At 38.6% G+C, this 20840-nt stretch overlaps 3 protein-coding genes across 3 annotated transcripts in view; 1 reads left to right on the top strand and 2 right to left on the bottom strand.

The window, feature by feature from the left end:
• The window catches only part of LOC124159564 (WD repeat-containing protein 47), a 569600-nt gene extending 560228 nt beyond the window's left edge, over positions 1-9372 (bottom strand). Inside the window, exon 1 of the mRNA XM_046535460.1 lies at positions 9293-9372. The gene's annotated coding sequence lies outside the window, so the exon portion shown is untranslated. The remainder of the gene's footprint in view (positions 1-9292) is intronic.
• A 102-nt stretch (positions 9373-9474) lies between these two features.
• Positions 9475-14388, top strand: LOC124159566 (selenocysteine-specific elongation factor). The gene is made up of 6 exons (XM_046535464.1): positions 9475-9884; positions 9961-10130; positions 10961-11075; positions 11690-11850; positions 11935-12745; positions 13868-14388. Exons 1-6 carry the CDS (start codon positions 9614-9616, stop codon positions 14020-14022), a joined length of 1683 nt encoding a protein of 560 aa, XP_046391420.1. The 5' UTR covers positions 9475-9613; the 3' UTR covers positions 14023-14388.
• The window catches only part of LOC124159784 (syntaxin-6), a 38109-nt gene continuing 31288 nt past the window's right edge, over positions 14020-20840 (bottom strand). The window contains exons 5-7 of the mRNA XM_046535701.1: positions 19938-20236; positions 18754-18848; positions 14020-15228 (exon numbers count right to left, since the gene is read on the bottom strand). Of these exons, the coding sequence (XP_046391657.1) occupies positions 15152-15228; positions 18754-18848; positions 19938-20236 (471 nt within the window). The 3' untranslated portion in view covers positions 14020-15151. The remainder of the gene's footprint in view (positions 15229-18753; positions 18849-19937; positions 20237-20840) is intronic.

Below are 20840 nucleotides of genomic sequence, written 5' to 3'. Positions count from 1 at the left end.
AACGCACCGCTCAGTGATTTGTTTTGGTTTATAGTTCGAAAACGGCCGCACCGGAGAACTAACGCTTCGGTCGCACGCGGGTACATTCCGGCTTGTGAGTACGTCCGGAAGATGATACATTTGGTACATGGTATATACTAACGAGGTGTAAATGCATTGGAATTCGGCCGATGGATCATCCTTCGAGAGGCCGAGGAGTACCTGACCCGGTGATGCCCCAACCTCGTGGCGTCAAACATTTATCGAGGAAAGAGTTATCGAGAAATTTTTCGCAGTGAATTGCACGAGAAGAAGGCAAAGGATCGTAAAGGGAATTAAAGTGGCCTTATACTTATTTCAAACTCTGTCACACCCAAAAATTTTAAAATATTGGTAAGGGATTTTGTCTCTCCATGGATTTTCTTAACACCAGCATTGAGAGTAGTGAGACTGGAATGGAAATTACGTACCGAGATCCATAGAGTCTTGAATCAGCCAACACATTACTGGAGGGTGCATTAGCATGGGGAACGCCATATAAGCGACCAACGCCCCTTGCACGATGAACATTCTTACGGTCTGTGCACTCACTCCCTGAGGGAGCGTTACAAAGACCCCCCCTCCCTCCTCTGACAACGGTTCAAAGGGGTATATACCCCTCCCACAGCCAACCTCCCCTTCCAACTAGGCCACGTGCGATATGCAGCAGCAGCGAGCGCCGGTTTAAGTCCACCCCTTCCCTCTCTCTTTAAATTGATCGCGGATACGCGGAGAGCAAGGCCCTTCCTTCCCCAAGCACACAACATTTGCGCAGCACAGCCCCTATCACCAAATCCTTAATCCATCCCCGATCCCACAGCTTAAAAACTCATAAAGTAGCCTTCCGATGTGGTCAATTGTGATGCTCATGTGCTTGTTGCATCCACACAGTTTTCCGTGGATTGCGCATTTCCCGACAGAATGAGGAGCAGCAGTCGGGGACGCACTCCCACAGACCTCGAAATGTCACCAGCCACGAAAATACAAAGCGCACGGCGCGCCAGCGTTGCTCAGCAAAACATTTTTGGAATGGTTTGCTTGGGGATCGTTTCCATTGGCAGTTACAGCCAGGAAATTTTCTACAAGACATTTATAGCCGACAAACTATTCAATGACGAGCATAGTAAACGCACTGGGAGCTACTGGAGGCGAGAGTTTCCCAAGAAAAAATCAGAAGTATGAGAAATATTTTTGTCTCCATTAATGAACACGGCGGCAAAAAATTCCATCGCATATCCCAGTCTTAATATATTTTCTTTTTCGTTTTCTCAGCGCAAAAAATCCTAAGCTCAATGCATCCGAAGAAAGCACAGCTCTGCTACAGGTCGTACAACCAGCGCGACGATTATTCGCAAAAGGCGAAAGTATGCACAACCGCTGAGAAAATCTAAAGTTATTAGCCATTAAATTTCGCGAATAAAAGTTATTAAAACATTTCGTCGAGTTTCACGAACGTAAGACTGGGAAATCTAAATTTAGTACGTGATTAAAGATCAAAATAACAATTTTAATGCTCGTATGAGAGAATACGCGAAATTTCTAGGCTCTTATTTTTAACTCGCACTATCCTTGCCAATGACGACAAAGCATTCAGATGACGATTCAACTACACTGGAGGTGAGCATTTTGTCAAAACTAACCAAAATGACGTTTTTCCCGCTTCAATAACGCTTGGAACCACTGTGCAGTGGATGAGAACAGTATTTCACGCATTAACTCGTCGCACGGAGTCCAGGTTCACAGGCCTCCTATCGGTGCAGAGCAAAGAGAAATAAGTAAGAAAACGCGACCTTTTCAAGAGAGTGTAAACACAAAACAAAATGCAAGCGATTTTCGGCTTCTAAGCAATCCAACGCGATTTAAATGGCAAAATATGAGATAACAATGTAATGACTCTGTAGGAGACTGATTCAAGTCCTATGGGTTGACTATGGCGATAGGGTTCGTGTACATGTTGTAGATTTTGATTGGAAAATTTTAGTTGCTATAAAACCCAAGAGAAAGAGGTATCTAAGGCCCTCATAAATTCTATGTGCAACGATTTCATTTGAAAAAGATTTCAATTTTCCAAAAATATAATTATGAATTGATTTATCTAGGACATGTAGGAGCACTTCTACTGCCCCGCAAGGCGCCCATACGCGTGCAGCGGGGCAGTATAAGGACACCAGCAGCACAAAAAGGAAACGAAGTTCCGCTCAACATTTGCTAAAGTCCATTTATTGTTCGGAGAAACAACGAATTCCTATATTACCCATTTGTTCGGCATAATATTTCTTGATTTATCGTTTCCGTCGGACCTGGAAATATATCGGGGTTCTCCGTGTCGCACTTAAAGATACATATACTTTCTTAACAGCTCAAGCAATCTAAGTCTAGCGCGTAACCTGCGATTCTCTAGGGGCCCCTTGCCTAATTCGCTTAATATCTGCGTAACGCTTTCAGTACGCACGCAATAGTTTGTTTTACGGTAGGTACGTTTTTCGTACATTACGGTAGGTTCCTCACTGACAACATATTTCCGATGATGGTTTCGGCACTTATGCCACTATCGGTAATTTCGAAACCTTGGTTGGAAATGATGTGTCTCTGTGGAACGTATGGAGTGAATTTGCTTTACCTATTTCGTGGTCCTACAAAATAAAGCCTCGTAACAATTGAGAATGGAAATCTTCAAGAGCGCCACAGAGAACATAATATTAGAGCCACACTATATGTCCAGGTCCGATAGAAGCGATAAATGAAGAGATATGTTTTGCCGAACGGATAGATATGGGAATTCGTTTTTCCCCCAGACCATAAAGGACTTTAATAAACGCTAGTCCCAACTTCGTTAGAGCACTTCTTTTTTTTAGCTGTAAACGGCTGGTATCCTAACACCCCCTGCCACAAGCTTTTTAGGCGGCTTGCCGGGTATTATGTAGATGTAGAAGTGAAACAGAATTCCCAAAATAACGTTGAAGCTGGGCGTTTCAATCACGTCCTCGTCTTATGACTGCGCTGTTGTCGACGCATATTTCCTCCGAGCCTCTTCATATGGTGATTTGGCCAGTCTCAAAAATAAGAGCGGAGTCGCACACAATCGGCCCAATGTCACGCCCTCTCTGCCACCGGCCAGCAAAGCCCACACGCCACTACCACCACCCACATCCCACAACCCACTGAATTAAAAATGACGCGCACGCCAACAAGCAAAATGGAGCGAGGGATATATTTTGAATACTCTCCCGGCTGCTAACAAATTGACATGCACAACGAAAAATAAACATCCAATTACACGATACATAACTTGTGTAAGTGGGAAACATTGAAAATTACCAATAATCACCTTCCATGGCATTTTCATTGCATTATCCCAACCAGAGACAATAACCGAAGAAGATGTATTCCGAATCAAGTTGACACAAGTAACAGCACTTAAGTACTTCCATTATGGGGTACATTAGTAAGTAGACCTCCGAGCCTGGAACCTATACGTGATGCTAGCAGGTATACGAGTTTTCAGGCAACTTATGAATTCACATCCAAAGCGAACAAATATTCATCTAAGGATACGATACATATCATTATACACGTGAGTATCGTTGAAATGAACTACTCTTTGAGAAAATCTAAACTAAACCCACAGACAACTGGTTCATTTTTATAATGTAATCCAAAAAGTGGCAAGGAACTACGAAATACACTTTAGCAGTCACATTTCAAATTTAATATCGTATCCTATACCTTTACTTTTAAAATAAAGATACTCACTGATAATGAAATCCTTGAGGATCAATTGGATCGACCGAGTTAGTAATGATAAAGTTCTAAGGAGAGAAGGAAATACGAGAAGTCAAGTGAAGACCTTGATAAGAAAACGAAACCACCTCTTCAGCCATATTTTGAGAAATGATAAATCGTGAAGGTAATCGCCGAAGTAAAAGCAAGTGGTAAGAATAGACAAGGCATAGCACGAAAAAAGTATATGGAACAGGTAAAGAAGAATGCGAAAGAAAAGAAATACTTAGGTGTCAAAAAAATAGCTGACAAGAGAATTGAGTGGAGAGATACGTCAAGCCAATCTCCGGATGATTTTTTACCTCAGAATGTAGGAGAATTGAATTGAAACAGCACAGTAAAAACTGGATCTGATTTAAAGTCAGAAAAAGGGACTGACTGCCAAAGGAAACAATTTGAAGGCACTGTCAGTTAATTTTCGCAACCATTTCGTGGTCTAAAATTAAGGTAGTTGCAGATCTGTATTTTAAACCAAGAGGTACTGATTGTAATAGAGATTCATCCTGGATTTGAGATAGCTCTGACTCAGTAAGACAGCTTGTTTACAGAGTATTCATGCTAAGAATTTTGAAATTCAAGCACACTTAAATGTAGCACGGTTAGCGATGGACCAAATACCACACAACGATTAAATTAAGATCGTATTGAAAACCAGTTTAATTTTTTTCTCTGTGAGGTAAAGATATAAATTCAGAAGCAAAGCCACAGAAAGTCAATGGGTTCTCAAACCCCTGCTGAAATCTCTCGGGGGGTTCTGTTTTAAGAGTACCCCCCCACCACTTCACCTCTCTCCACCCGATACGTACCCCTCCCCCTCTTCAATTGAGCCACCCGAAAATAGTTTCTGGCTACAGCCTAGATTCCTCGAGATATAATAATCGAAGATTTGGAATAATTTTCGCTACAAGCGATAAAAACTTCATACTCGGTCAAGAAAGGTGCATCCGACTTCACCAACAAGTAGGTGCTCACTTGTTAGTGGTCCTAAATAACACCCAAATCTGTCCCTTGTTTACCTTAGTAATCACCTATATCACAAGAAGCCAATCGTGGATATGGCAGAAGCGAGCTAAATTTGCAACCCTAAAGGGCATAGCCGAGTAAGAGATTGAAAAGTCCCCCGTCACGGATTTTTCCCAGACTTGGGGCATAGGATTTGTGATCAAATGGGACTAACCTCCCCACACTTCCAGCCCGCTAGAGGCCCACCAGGGCCGGCTAACTCGAAATTTCGATTTCCACTCTTTTTTAAAAATCTCGAGATAGAAAGCATATTTTTCAATGCAATTTGCGCCATTTAATGACTTTCTTAATGGAGCATATGCTCAATTTTTTTCACAACTTTTCAGGGGCATAAGGAGAAATGGCGTCGATTTGAAAATTTCAAACGCTAGTTTTCATAAAATATTTTTGAGAGGGCCACAATTAAAAAATGTGTTTCGAAGGAGTATTTAAATACCTTTCGGCTAATGCAATGAAAAAAGAACATTTAGGTGGTGGAACACCCCGAAAAAAAAAAAATGCCATTTTGGCCATTTTTTGCTGTTTTTCCCGTGACCTTTGCCCCATAACACCCGTTTCATACCATCATGCACATATTTAGTCCTCGCACTAACGCTCAAACTCATACCGATTGTAATTCCAACCTCAAGGGACAGAGCTTCGTGGATGCTGGTGCCGAAAATGGCTTCAGGACTCCGAAAACCTCCGAGTAAGCTATTTCAAATCAAAAGATTCTCGAAAAGAAAAGAAAAAGCCATTTCTCCTTATGCCCCTGAAAAGTTGTGAAAAAAATTGAGCATATGCTCCATTAAGAAAGCCATCAAATGGCGCAAATTGCATTGAAAAATATGCTTTCTATCTCGAGATATTTAAAAAAGAGTGGAAATCGAAATTTCGAGTTAGCCGGCCCTGGTGGGCCTCTAGCGGGCTGGAAGTGTGGGGAGGTTAGTCCTATTTGATCACAAATCCTATGCCCCAAGTCTGGGAAAAATCCGTGAGCGGGGACTTTTCAATCTCTTACTCGGCTATGCCCTTTGTACCGCTAAAACAGTAGAATACCCCGCGTACACCACGGGCGGATAAGGTTGTTTTGGTGGGCTGTTCATCACTTATAACGGCGCCTTGTTGGCGTGCCATTCCTCACTGCCATAACTGATGCCCGATAAACGCTGAGAAGTGGCATTTAGACAGCCATCAATTACTTTCCGTGCTAGTAAAGTAAAAAGTGAGAGCCACCTTAATGATTGCTAACTTTATAATTTCTCAAGAAATTGAGGGGAGATGCCCCTCTTTTATCCGCCACTAACATACACAAAAAATGGACTAGGTAACATATAAGACAGCGCCAACAACTAATGTAATGTGCAATTCCCTCAAGCCCACCGTAGCTTTTGATGCATAAATTTATCATCTATGAATATTTATTAGCTATCCAACATACATTAGGGCAATGAACGTCGCATAGAGAAATGTTTTCCAACGATTATTATTATGCTCAGTACAATTATTTGAAATGTGAAACACGAATTTAATGAAAATTGGGGAAAACTTTTATCAATTATGTACACACACGCACGTCTACTTTAATGATGGATAAACGTAAGGTTTTCCAAGCTTCGACATACGCAAGGGCCGACCAGGCACGTAACAAGAGGTCCTTGAAATATTTACAGGTATCCAGTACTGATATTTTGTTGTCTCTTTGCACACGTATGAAAACCATACATTTCATTAAGTTAGCTACTCATTTCGTTTCATATCGATGCAAGTTGAATTCATCATCAGTCATTGGCACACATTATGAAATGAAATTACGTCAAAGAATAGTGTCGGAGGAGAGATGCCCCTGAGCTAGTGGTCTCCTCAGCAGATGTATCGCGGATAGTCGCCTCAAGGGAAAAATTTAGGGGGGAATCCCCAAAAGGTGCCCCCCCCCCGGTCGCCGGATATGTGCGTGGTGCTGACACTATCTAGCGGTGACTGTAGCGACATCTATCCAAGATACACTGCCGAACTTTCTACTCCAGAAACTTGACCGTGAAGCACTGATGAGATGCTTGTGGACCATTCAAACACTCTCAGAACGCACTGCCCCCGAAGGTTTCACTTAACAGCCAATCGAGGGAAAACTGGTTCCAGTTGCATCCAAATGCAAGAAGCGAGTCGCTTCCACTCTCGCAATCAGTGGCGCCGACTCCACGGGGCTTGAGGGGGCCCGAGCCCCCCCAATAATTCGTTATGGGTGTGAGGAAAAAAGTGTCAGGCTTGTCGATTTTCCCCGGAGTGTCCACATATCGAGATTAGAGTTATCAGAGTTCTAACTTTGATCATATGACTCTTATAAAATGCATAAAAGACTTACAATTCAGTACTTATAAAATTTCCCGGGAAAAGATCCCCGGTTTGGGCCCCCCCAATATTTTTTGTAAGTCGGCGTGCCTGCTCGCAATTAGAATAAGTATAATGCTCCACCATGGAGTACCTCAAAGCATGTACTTCAAGGGATTTCGTCGTTACTAGCACTAGTAACCTACAAGGCAATTGTGACCGAGATTTTTTCTCGGTCCAAACGAAGCACTTATCCACAACACGGACTTCTAAATCGCAATGTTTCCATCGTGTACACATGCAACGTACGCAATATATGTCAAACATAACAGTAGAGTAGCAATAAAAAATTGAACGGTTAACTAATATATTTAAAATACTAAGGAGAACTTCAACTGCTTATTTATACAACTGTTTGAAATCATATAAACAAATACCTAAATGTAGTAAACTGATGCACACAAAATTTATTGCGTTGTTAAACGGCTGGTTGTGGTGAACATCGTCTACCAGTACGGCTGCATAATGTGAGTCGTGCAATGCAATTAAAGCAGGCACTATGATTCTTTCAACTCAAGAGCCATTGGCTATTGTGTTTAACTAATATGCCATTTGGCAAAGTACGCGCGTTGTAAGATGCGCACAGTCCAAAACTTTTTTCAAACAGAAGAAACAATTATCTCAGATAAAGTGTTTCAATATACATAACAGGAAGAGGCTATATTCGTGAGACTTCCAAATCAATCTGGACGTTCATTGTTTTAAAATCATAACAAGATCACAGGCTCATTCTTGGTGATACTGAACGAAAGGCATTGATAGTGCGTTTAAAATCATCACACAATAAAGCTATACAGTCAGTCACGTTCACTAAAATTACAATGTTGCAGTGCTCCCTGCTATACTCATAAGATAACTGCCACGCCAATAAATAATTTATTTTAGTTACAAAAGTGACATATCCTTAAAAGCAGCAACTCGCCGATACGGTAACAAGTCGCAAGATTTAAAACAACACCATGAGCTACATCGCGAACGACAAACAAAATTCAACGACAATTGATCAGGTTGAGTCAAGGAACTTCACTCGAAGAACACTTCATAACACGGCAATGCTCCCGCAACACGTCCCGCGCACGTAGTCCGGAAGGTACGAATTCCATACCCATAAAGGATGCCGGAAGATAGGTCTCCGAAGAGCCGCAGGCACGCCCAATGCTCTTCCATGCTAAAAAACTAGATAGTCCGTAAGTAGTCCTGCATACTTATACTTTTCGACATAAGCAGCTTCATAAATTAACCGACTGTATATATACTTCTTCAAGAGGATAAGATGATGTCCTACCATACGTAATCAAAATCGTGCCGAAATGACTGTTGTTATAACAACCACATACGAAGAACGTTGAAATGTCTGCGACAAGAGATAAGAAATGTAAGAAGGGTGTGCTGTATATAATTAGAGTAGTCAACAATTCAAACGGTAAATGGATATATAGGTAGGATATGAAATGAGTGAAGGTAACCGACCACACAAAATTATCACGTCTGTCTGCATTAAATACATGATGTTGACGAGTGATCTCTAGTGAAGTCCTACACAGGTGTATTTTTAAAAATGACTTTTCTACGATTCATGTGTTGATTAAAAAATTGTTTTAAAACAGCTTCAAGTCATGTATCATGCAATAACGAAACAGTCCCAATCCTCATTAGGAAACTCAAGACATTATGGACAATAAGTCTCCAATAGCATATCCGTCGACTATGACGCTAAAAGCAAACAATAAATCTAACTAACAAGAAGAAATCATTGAAATATAGCGATATGTATAATATCTTAGGAACACAAAAATCATCTGTAACTGTCAGCACATTCCAAAATAACATAAACCCATTGATAACAACGCCATTCCTTGACAAACCTGACTGTGAATACACACGCCGTTGCGAAATTCATCAATAAATTATTTCTAGGATATCAATACAGAAAAATACTCACAGCAAAAGAAAGAAGTACTTATTGTCTAGCTGTTATATTCCTCATCAACGTGAACAGCGTACCTCCTAGTGAGTTCTGACAAAGGTGGGACATACCTTGGCATGCAATAATCAGAACATAGCCTAAATATAATTTAATAATATTATGGAACCTTGGACATACCAAAATAATTAACGTGATCCAATTATTCCTTCTTCTTCCACGATCAACAACGTCTACCTTGCACTCACCCGACCCACAGATTCAAGACTGACCTCTGACGGTCTTCAACCTACAACTGAGAAATAAACAAACGAGTTATGAAATTGCGCTTAACTATTTGAAAACACACAGCTGATTCCAACGCGGCAGGAATATCGGTAGAATATAGTTCATGGATATTCATGTGTGATATTATAGAATATTCCTTGTTTTAGTTTATTTCCCTCTGATTTGGAGACGATTTGCCCTTCTCATTAAATTTAGCTCGTGACACCGGACGTCATGCCGGAAAATATAATCAATTTAAATGTGGGAGTCTTAGGCCATGTTGACAGTGGTAAAACAACTCTTTCAAAAGCTTTAAGTACCATTGCTAGCACTGCAGCTTTTGATAAAAACCCTCAATCTCAAGAAAGGGGGATTACCATAGATTTGGGATTTAGTTCTCTCGCCGTAGAACCTCCCGACCACCTACGTGATAAATGCAGTCAATTGCAGTTCACATTTGTTGATTGTCCCGGCCATGCATCCCTTATTAGAACAATAATTGGAGGTAGGAGTAAAATTAAGAAAATACCTATGTAATTTTCTCCTCTTCATAATTATTAATGCCGTTATCTTTTGTTTAGGAGCTCAAATTATAGATGTCATGCTGCTGGTCCTGGATGTGACCAAGGGAATGCAAACACAAACAGCAGAGTGCTTAATAGTAGGAAATATAACTTCTCAAAAGATGATCGTGGTTTTAAACAAAATCGATCTTCTTCCTCCCAGTAAGCGTAATGCAGCTATTGAAAAGGTAACTGTATTTTTCGATCCCAAGTTATGTTCACTAAAACTTTCCATATCCATTGGTATGATGCACATTTTTCTCAATTGTTTTTACGGGACAAAGAAACAAGCTCAATGGCTACGAGTGAAAACTAATTAAGACAAAATTAGCTGATAAAACATTCACTAAAATGTATGAATAAGATTTCTACAAGTGCATTTTAATACCTATTCAACTTCTGATGCAGCAGTAAATCACAATGAGGATATCTTACCAAAAAAAGACCAGACGCCTCTTTTAACTGTCATCATGTTATAGTATTTAGCTGTGGTCTCTTGAATGAATAATCGGTCAAACATGGCTTAACACACTCAATGCTGAGAAAATTTATCATAACACACCGCCACGCGGAAAAAATATTTTGCAATAATATCAGATATTATGTCTTCCTTAATCGTATACAATCATACATAGGTCAAAATTATTAAAATTTGCGCTATTAATAAAGAAAATATTAAATATTATAATAAAATTATAATAAATATATAATAATAAAAAGAAGGCAAAAAATCTGCTGAAAGCAAACGACTTGTATCCAGTCACAGGAGAAGACACACTGAGACGCTGGGCACAATTGCAGGGTCTAGTAGAAGACGCGGAGGCAGATGGCGGGCCGAGAAACCTAATGGGACCGATGCCTTGTATTCAAGGCATCCGCGTCCTAGGCTAGCGCGGGATGCCTTGAATTCAAGGCATCCGCATTGAGTGTGTTAAGAATAAAGACATTAGAATGAATCATCAATTGTGACTTGAATATGCCACCATTTCACCTGATGATAATTTTATTTAATATTCAGATGAAGAAGAAAATGGCCTTAACATTGAAGAACACAAAGTTCACTGATGCACCTATTGTGTGTGTTGCTGCCAAGCCTGGTGGTCCAGACACAGCTGAACAAAGTGAACCAATAGGTCTGTACAAGTATCTAGAAATCTGTTTCATCATCTTTTCTGTCATTCCAGATGTCAAATTTATCAGGAAATAATTTCTTTTACTATACCTATGGCATAAACGCCCAAGACCCAAGTTTCAATGATACATTCTCATCATTAGGCACTATTCAAGCCAGAGGGGGCAAGAAAATAACTTTTAAATATGTATTGTCATACGGCTGATTTCAAGGTGGGAATTCCAGTTATTTTTAATGGCCTGTATATAAACTCCAGAAAAGAATTTGTACTGCCAATTCGAACACTGCGATAATCGAGTTTTTGTCTCAACTCATTGCCCATCCTACAAATTCAGTTGCTAACCTCTACTATTCTCCTTCCCTTAATGCTTCTATAGCCCCCTTTCCGCAGCTAAATTTTAGCAATTTCCATCATCATAGACATCAGCAGACTGCAACCATATTTTCCTTGCCTCACCCTTATTGTGAAACTGTAAGATGATGATGATAACACAGTAAAAACTAGGTCAAGTGTAATACGTAAAACTAGGTATTACGTTATAGTATAATGCTCTTTTAAGTATGAAATTGTTGTCCAAGATGATTCTCTCACCCCCATTTGTTTGTTTGATACAGGAACAAAGGAACTGATAGAGGAAATGAAGAAAATTTCCTTCATCCCGGAACGCAAGACCAAGAGTCCATTTGTTTTCTCCATTGACCATTGTTTCAGCATTAAGGGTCAGGGCACAGTGATGACAGGCACTATTTTGCAAGGGACTGTCAACATAAATGATGTCAGTACCTCCTTAAACCTGCGTAAACAAATGTTATTGTTTTCGATTTCTTTCAACAAATGCTTTCTCTTTTTTTGTTTTCAGAATGTGGAAATTCCAATCCTGCAAATCACAAAGAAGGTGAAATCCATGCAGATGTTTCATCGCCCGGTGGAGAAAGCTATTGAAGGAGATAGGCTTGGGATTTGTGTAACTCAGTTTGATCCAAAACTCATAGAAAGAGGAATTGCGTGTAGTCCTGGATATGTTCCTATAATATATGCTGCTATATTGCCTATCAATCGGGTGGCTTATTTCAAGGAAAAAATATGCACAAGATCCAAGTTTCACATCAGTTTAGGTCACGAGACTGTAATGGCTAAGGTATCCCTCTTCCAAGAGCTGGACACTGAAAACTCAAATTCAGAAGTGTTTAACTTTGAGAAGGAGTATGCTTACCTCGAGGAAGTTTCTCCTGAAGATTCACAAACGTCAAAAAGTGATGACAGTGCAGCAACTGCTAACTTGGGAACTGAATTGAAGACATATGCTCTCCTTGAACTAGAGCATCCAGTGCCAGCTGTCCCAGGTAGCTTGGTGATTGGCTCCAGATTAGATGGTGATATTCACGCAAATGTTTGCCGTCTGGCCTTCTGGGGTAGACTGATACACAGTATAGATGACAAGTCTTACCTGACCTCTGTCTTGCCAAAGCTCAGGGTTTTCAAAGAGAAACACAAATCAGGAGTGGTGGAAAGGGCAAGCAATGAAATGGAAGTTATTGGGAAGTCCATGTTCAAGAAGGAGAGTAACATTCAAGTGTTCATTGGTTTGAGTGTCAAACTGTCCACGGGAGAAGGTGGAGTCATCGAGGGTTCATTTGGGCAAAGTGGAAAAGTCAAGATAAGGATTCCAGGTAAGCCATTGTTGATAAGGTGACTCTTTTGCTTACTCACCAAATGGGAAAATGCATTTAAGTATGTAGCTCATCAGTTCCTAAGATCTTTTCCAGCATTTTCATCCAAATGATGACTCAAATGAAATATTATGTTACTTTCCATATTTATTATAGCTTTACGGGTAGCCTGAATGACTTTCACATGATTAGCCGCTGATATTTTGGTTAGTTGATATTTGGTGGCTTTAGAGGAAAAGGTGGTTAATGATGCAACAGGGCAACATATTCATGCTCACAACACCACTGTTCCGAGTCTAAAGTGAGAGTTTGGAATGCTAGGGTGTTAATTGTATTCATGACTCATGCATCAAAGACATGCTGCAATCAATGAAAATGATTTATCCTCACTAGAACGTTTGCACACATCATGTACAGTTGCAGGTGTTCCATAAAGATATGTTAGTCCACTTAAATGCATGAAACAATTGATTGTTAAATTTAGGTTAGGGTGTACAAAAGTGCCAAACATCAAGTTCCCTAGGTTTCAATTTTACGTTTTCCTCCTGGACAGGTATCTCACATGATATGTACATACTTTCAAACTTGGTACCTCTACTTGCCAGAAGAAATTAAACTTGCTTTGCTTCGTTAAAAAATGAAACAAAATGCTTTAAGTATAGTTACTGCCAAAGGTTATCCAAAAGTTGAAGTCATCTAGTCCTCATCAATAATGGTGAATCATGTGCAGCTTTGGAAAATTGATCAAAATATCCATGAGTTACTTGGCAATGGACTACTAACCCATCAATGCTAATTTTTTGATACGGCAATGACTTTGTGATGTCTCTTTCATTAGAGGTACATATCTAGTTAAAAAGTTTTTCATGAGATCCACTATTTTAATCCATTTTCTAGTTTTCTGCTTTTTGGAATGAACTTTTTTGGCTCATCATTTCGTTTATCCTGCTAGGAATTTCGTCAGGAGCCTGAATGTGGTTTACGTGTTTGACTGTGGATCTGATCAATTTATCCACAGTATTACCAGATCCCTGTCCATGAGTATCTGGTGAACTTGATGTTTGCTGCTTTTGGTAATGGTGATAGATTAGATTGTTAGTGACTGTTAATGATTTCCTGTAGGAGGTCTGAAGGAGACAACGTACAAGCAGCTGTCGGGAGCATCCAAGAAGAAAGGGAAACAGTCTGATGCCTCAACTACAGAAAGTGAAATTGTTCGTTTTGAGCTTCACTTCAAGAGATATGTATATGATGTAAATAAAACTGTTAAACAGTAGCAGGAAAAACAATGTATTTTCTCCTTAACATAATTCTTCACATCATACCCTCTGGTAAAAATTGTTTCTAAACTTTATAAAACCACAATTCTTAGATGATTACAGTTCACACGGGTTAGGCAGAAAGCCCTTCATCCCTTCAACTCAGTCGAAAGTTCACAGACTTCCAGTGACTTCTGCATAAATGTTTTGTATTTAAAATTACAGTACAGTTTGTGGACTACTATTGCAATTGACATAGAAAAGAGTACCTTTTAACCAGCATTGAAATTCGGAAGAGTTAATTCTATTACAATGTATGTTAAGATTTGAATTAGAATACTCATCATAAAATATAACCCTATTGCAATGATAATTTACTTACAATTCGGCACAGAAAAACTTCCTAGGGAAATTTTAGTATAAATTTAGTATTTTATAATCACTTTTAGATAGAGAGTTGCAGAAGGAGATCACACAAAAACTGTTACAAGCTCTAAAATAAATATACATATATGTATATACATATATCTATTCGCAGTTTGTTCATTCAAATGAACTGAAGTCTGTACTTAAGCATATAAAATCTTTAAATGCAACAAAAATAACATATATCAGCACAAAAATGCACCTCTTAGATACCAAAGAAGTTCAACCACGTACAATAAATACATAAAGTTCTATAAAAATCAAAAATATAAATGTTTACCTAATAAGAATAATACTGCATAGAAAGGAACTAGGTGAAAGACAGACTTCACGATTAAAAACCCAGAATAATGCAAGGGTTAACATAAACTGATTTGGCAGAGTAAAAGGGTGAAATTTCACTATAGACATAGCTTATATACACATTACTCGACAACACAAATGAGCCTCAGCCTAATACAAAATAAGATATATATATACCTGTACTCTGTGTTTCCCTGATTGATTTGATATCAGGTGCAGGCCAGCATTCATACCACCATTTTTTTATACATATACCTTAACACCCCGAATCATTAAGCTGCCGTGCAACTATTCCTGCTCATCCATTCTCTCTTGGCAAGAGTCACTTCCTTTTTTTTTTAAGAAAAAAAAGATCATGAAATAGATTCTCTTTTCTTCCGCCTTTTGGAGTACCAGGGCAAAATGAATAGGTCAGTCCTCACACAGCAATGAATAATATGATCACCACAACCATCACACCGGAGAGAACACCAATTGCAATCCATTGCCTTCGGTCTAAAAAAGAAGAAAAAGAGCGTTAGAAAGGAAAAAACCCAACACTGAACCAATTAAGAAGATAACATCTACATACTGTGGGTAAACTCTCCTCGGGTTAATGCCCAGCTCGTTAATTTATCGATATTAGCCAACGTGTCGAGCTCCGACTCAGGGCTGCTGAATGCCATTTTATTTGTTTATCGTTACCATAAACTAATATAAAATAATATGGATAATTTAACCCTGTGGGAATACCGAGAAGATTTTACCCACATTATTTGCCAGGAGAGCATTTAATCATATCTACAAACTGCCTTGCATGCCTAGGCCAGTGGTAGGGGGTAATAGAACACCAGCCCTTTGACGATAAAAAAAAAGTTCGCATCAGAGATATTTAAGCATTAAATAAAGTTCTTTATGGTTCAAGGAAAAAACACTTCCTTTTAACATACATGTAATTCATAACGAATTCAATTAAAAATGAAGAAAATGATATTAAGGAAACTAGGGGCCACCATTCTTTACCTCAACAGATTCCTGAAGGAATTAAGAGAACTAGAAATCAGGCTTTAACACCAGGAAATTTATTCTGATCATTATTAGCGGTTGCTGACTAAGTCAGGAAAGAAATTAGCCACTCTTGCCACGATTGTTGCATCATCTTCTTATGGCAAGTTAGCTAAAACAAGATGACACAACAATGGTAGCGCAGCCTGATAGAAAATAGCATTAAGCGATCCACTTCACAGGTTTCTGAGCAATGACGTGTGTGTAAAATTACCCCAAGCGTAGAGTAGCCCTTTTTCCCCCTGACTCATGCAGTGTGAGAGGTCAAGACAATCCAAACGTGGTGGGTGAAAAGGTGCCCCACTTCCAAGGAACAATCATGCAGTGTTGCCCTCTCATTTGATTCAAATTTGGCAGCAGCAATGAACAAGTTCAAAATTTCATGTACCCTCATACATGCCTTGCAACTTTGGAAAGAAAGAAAGTATGTACTTGTCCAGCAACAAAAGTGAGGTGCAAAAGACATTTTTCTGCAGGCCATAACATGAAGATGTCAAAACCTGCTGCCGAGTGCATAGAAAAATTGGTTTTTCTGCATGAGAATTTAAAAGGATCAAATAATACATGATACATTTACGTATACAATCTTAATTACAATTGAACAAATATCTTTGCTGAGGGTTATTCTGAGCAGTTTCGATACATACTTTGACGACATATTACAAGAGGTTAATTAATTTCAATTGTGCTTGAGTAACTGCTATCTCCAAATTCTAACACAAATACCATCACCGTTCCTCATTATCTTTTCCTCTTTCCATCAAGATAAGCATCCAGAATAGAAAATTCGCTCGGGGATTAAATGAGAATGTGTTGAGGCACGCATTGTTGCATCGCCTGGTCCAGGAATTAACCATACTCGACTCAACTCGATACTCGCGAGTAGTTTTCAACTTGACTTGAGGTCAAAAAGTGCTACTCGCACATCTAAATAATAACTTTATTATTTCACATACGTACCTATTTAATGCAGAACTTTCCTGCAGACAAGGTTTCAAAAATCTTCATCACCAGGCACATTGGATAGGAAGAAATTGAATAGCTACACAGACTTGTTTATAGATACTTTGGATAGACCAAGCTAGGTGCTGAGTTGCCCTCCATCAGGAGTACACCCATGTGAGGGAAGTGAAGGGGGAGGCGTACAAAAACTCATTGACCACTCCTTCGTCACAACAGATGGTCTTCAGAGAGGAAGGACATTTTTAACCTTCTTATAGACACAATACAAATCCTACCACATTTGGACCCAATACATCTGTCAGATTAAGAAATGCAATTTTTGTATAGGCTTAGGAGAGAGGTTACATGTAAAACTAAACCTTTCATTATGCTTGTGTATATTTTTGTTTTTAGGCAACATTTCTATAATTCATTGCACTTTTCTATTACAAAACTGGAACATATAACATTTTTTTATAAATTTGTAACTTCTTGAAAACATTACCAAGCTGCATATTTGACACTAAACTAGGGATAACATTTACAAAGATCAAACATTTCTCAGTCAGTTAAAATATTCTTTTACTTCTGTTGTCTGTTACATCATCTCACAGATTAATTGTGTCTATCAGAGGGTTGAAAGCGTCCTAAGTCACAGAATGATTACACATATGTGAAATAATAATGTTGTTATTATTATTGCTTATCATAATAATTAGTAAATTCCACACAGTCGCTCTGAAAACAATACAAAGAAAAGTAAACTTAGCATTTAATTACTGATACTGATGATATACCAAAAACAGGCAAACACAGAATATGAACATTCACTTTCCCAAAGCCAGAGAAAAAGCGTTTTGTGATATCCATTCATCAAGTTGTCACTTTTCATTGGTAACTTGCTAATTGTTTTCGAAAAAATTGATCAACTGTTCCTGTTCAACAACTCCAGTTTTTAAAAATTAACACGTTCCCTGCCACGGACTTTTAGACGAATTCGCCCATTGCGCTGATGTGTCATTCTATTTTCCTTTGTTTTAATACTTTGATCCTTTCCGTTAGAGTTTTTGTGTGCATTCGTCTACGCACGCCGCACCGCTCACGTGTCGCCGAAGTAGGTCGGACCGACAGCGTGCTGTGAGTGGCCAAAAGAAAGGCTCATTCTTCAGTCATAATGACCGAAGCAGCGTGGAGATGAAGTATGTACATGTTTCAGTCATTATGACCGAAGCGGTGCTGAACGTGTTAAATTCATCACTAACAGATCAGCTTTTGAACACCACCCATTAGTGATAACTGACCACAGACAGATGGACAGTACCTATGACTGAGTAAAAGCAATCAACACCAATTGACTGACTTCAGCAATACTTTTCCTTAAATATGTTTCAAAAAAGTTTCTCACATAAGAAAAATTTTGAGATCGTCACAATGCAGTTGAGTATGGATTAAGCATCCTAATGGAGAGGAGAATCCAAATGGATAATTGAAATTGACAGTTAATACATCCATATTCAGTTTCTTTTGTTTCTGTGCCAAGCTTTCTCTGCATCTTTTGGGTCCATTGCAATTGAAAAACTATTTACTTAGAGATAGCAAAAAAGGTAGACGAGAGAAAATAGAAGAGGGTAGGAACTAAAGAGTAAGGAAATGTTCAAGGTACTTCATGGATAGGAGGTGATAACAATTATTGGTCAATCAAACCATTTCAAACTAACAAATGACCATGGGTCTACTGTAACTACACAAAGCAAATACTCATCATACACACTTAAAGTATAAGAATAAGTTTTATTAAGATTCCAAATTTTCAAAAATGTTAAATATGTAATTTATGTTTTTCAAATTCAACCATGGATTTATTTTTTGCAATTTTCAGGTGATCCTAATAGCTTCTTTTCCCATAAGATCCAGAAAATCTGTAATATTCCGAATCGTTTTTCTGGTACACTAAGCATTATATACACACAATTATTTAAATGATGGATTAGACATATTAATTATAATAGTATTCAAAGGATGAAATTTACTAACCATTAGATATATGCAAAACTTTGGCCACTTTCTTCATAGTTGAGTCAATCTTAGATTCATTGTTTTCTAATTCATTTCCAAATTCATCCAGCATCCTGCAAAGAGAATTATATTTCTTAACTTACTAATAAAATTTTAAGAAAGCTCTTTAATTTTATTTAAACAGAAAATTAAATTTTCAGTTTTGATTTGGGATGTTCTGACTTTTTTTTATTCTAAGAGCAACCACTGAGTACATATTTACTTGCTCACACCAAATTTACTAAAATATTTTAATATAAAATGTATTACTTAAAAGGAAAAGAGGTTTTGTAGAAGTTTTTTTTTCGATTTGTTAAATGTGATTGAGACTTCTATGTACCTACACATCTAATTTCCAGTAATTTTTCATGCATCAATGTTCATCTACCAAACAGTTCCACGTGGGAATGAATAAGTATGAGAGATTGTATGAAACACATGTACTTTTAACTGTTTACATAATTAATATTACAACTGGAGCTATTTAAAAATGCATTTGCTTGAAAACATAATTCGGTCGTCATAGCTTAAAGAGGGTTACATTTATACTAAATGTTACATAAATTTACTCTCACCCTTAAAACAACAGATTCAAGTAAATGTAAATAGATTCATTCAACAAAAAGGTGGGAAAAAATATAGACAAAATTGATGAAGTTTCAGATCCCAACACCATTATGTTTAAACAATACAAAATAACTTCACTAACTAAACAGCTAAATGGATTCAACCTTTTTTACCAAAGGTAGTGTTTTCATGACTATACCGCCATTTTTCAGAACAAATTCCCCAGCTTTTTGGAAAATAATGACTACATAATAACTACAAAAACATTCAATGGAACTAGAGAAGCATGCTTCAAAATCATGTTTCTTTTATACATATTCTCACTCCACAAAATGATACCTGCTTCCTCTAACTTGAGAGAATAAGATTATTAGAAGGGATATACATCTACATACAACCTTGAAAGTCTCTTAAAAAGGCATTTAGGACAACAGCTGTTAGCACAAAGAAAAGGTGGGTGTTGCAGATATTTGAACACAGACAATAAGTACCACAGAGCGCTCAGCATTCAATTACCTCCACAGCCCCATCGAGCATTTTTTTCAATCCTATGCTGTTGGGGGGGGAAGGGTTGAGTAAATGATGTCATTACTCACACAGCCTGCTCATCTAGCTCATGGCCAATTTGGTGCGATACAGTCTTGAGGGTGGCAGGCGATTCGTGCTCTGACGAGTGGTCATTCGATGATCTCGCCAGTGCCCCCTGCAGCTGACCCCTGTCACTGCCAAATTGACGGCTCGGACTGTCCGCCTCCTCATTCTCCAACTTGGAGTACTTGGTGGTGCCGTGGGAACCAGCCCCTCCCACTCCCCCTCCTCCCCCCCCACCGCCACCACCCCCGCCACCCCCTCCTCCCACCACATGGACGGGACTGCTATTGCCCTCGAGCAGTGGCTGGTGGAACAGAAAGCAATCAATGCAGCCCTCAAAAGCAATAACTGCTCACTAGCTGCTTATTTTCTTGGAGGTTTGATTAAGTACTATCAGTTTTTAATTAAATATTTTTTTCTTTGGGCCGATATTTTAGTTTTTTTATACTACCCCACGGCTATAAAGACAAAAACTTTTATACAGATATAAACAATAGAATCAGTTGAAATCAAGAAACAAGATTTGACGTAAAGCAAAGAAGGCTTGAGAAAAGTGGATGAAGAATATTTGTGAAGATGCACAGAACAATCTTAGGTGTGGAAAAGTAGAAACTTCCAATACACAGTTAGATACTACTTCAAGGAAAGGAGCGTAAGATGTAATATCTAACCTAATGAAGAAATGATGGTTGAAAAAGGAGGTGCAGTGACGAGATGGAAATAATATCTCGGAGAGTTGTACAAAGGAAAAGGGTCAAACAATAAGAACAAAAGCTATCTGAAGTGAAAGAAAAGAAAACAGCATTGAAATGGGAGCCCCAATTTTAACATCAGGATTTGATGTGGCAGCAAGAGGCCCGAGGATGAATAAAGCATCTGGAATTGACAATTTTGCAGCAGAGCTGATT

The sequence above is a fragment of the Ischnura elegans genome, chromosome 5 (genome assembly GCF_921293095.1).
Source record: "Ischnura elegans chromosome 5, ioIscEleg1.1, whole genome shotgun sequence".
Lineage (NCBI taxonomy): Eukaryota > Metazoa > Arthropoda > Insecta > Odonata > Coenagrionidae > Ischnura > Ischnura elegans.
Note: the sequence above shows the minus strand (reverse complement) of the source record. Positions and strands in the feature narration are given on the sequence as shown.

Coding starts and splice junctions, on each gene's coding strand:
- LOC124159566 (XM_046535464.1), top strand. CDS start 9,614: ATGCCGGAAAATATAATCAATTTAAATGTGGGAGTCTTAGGCCATGTT. Junction 9,885..9,960: donor TATTAGAACAATAATTGGAG/GTAGGAGTAAAA, acceptor TCTTTTGTTTAG/GAGCTCAAATTATAGATGTC. Junction 11,851..11,934: donor GGACTGTCAACATAAATGAT/GTCAGTACCTCC, acceptor TTTTGTTTTCAG/AATGTGGAAATTCCAATCCT.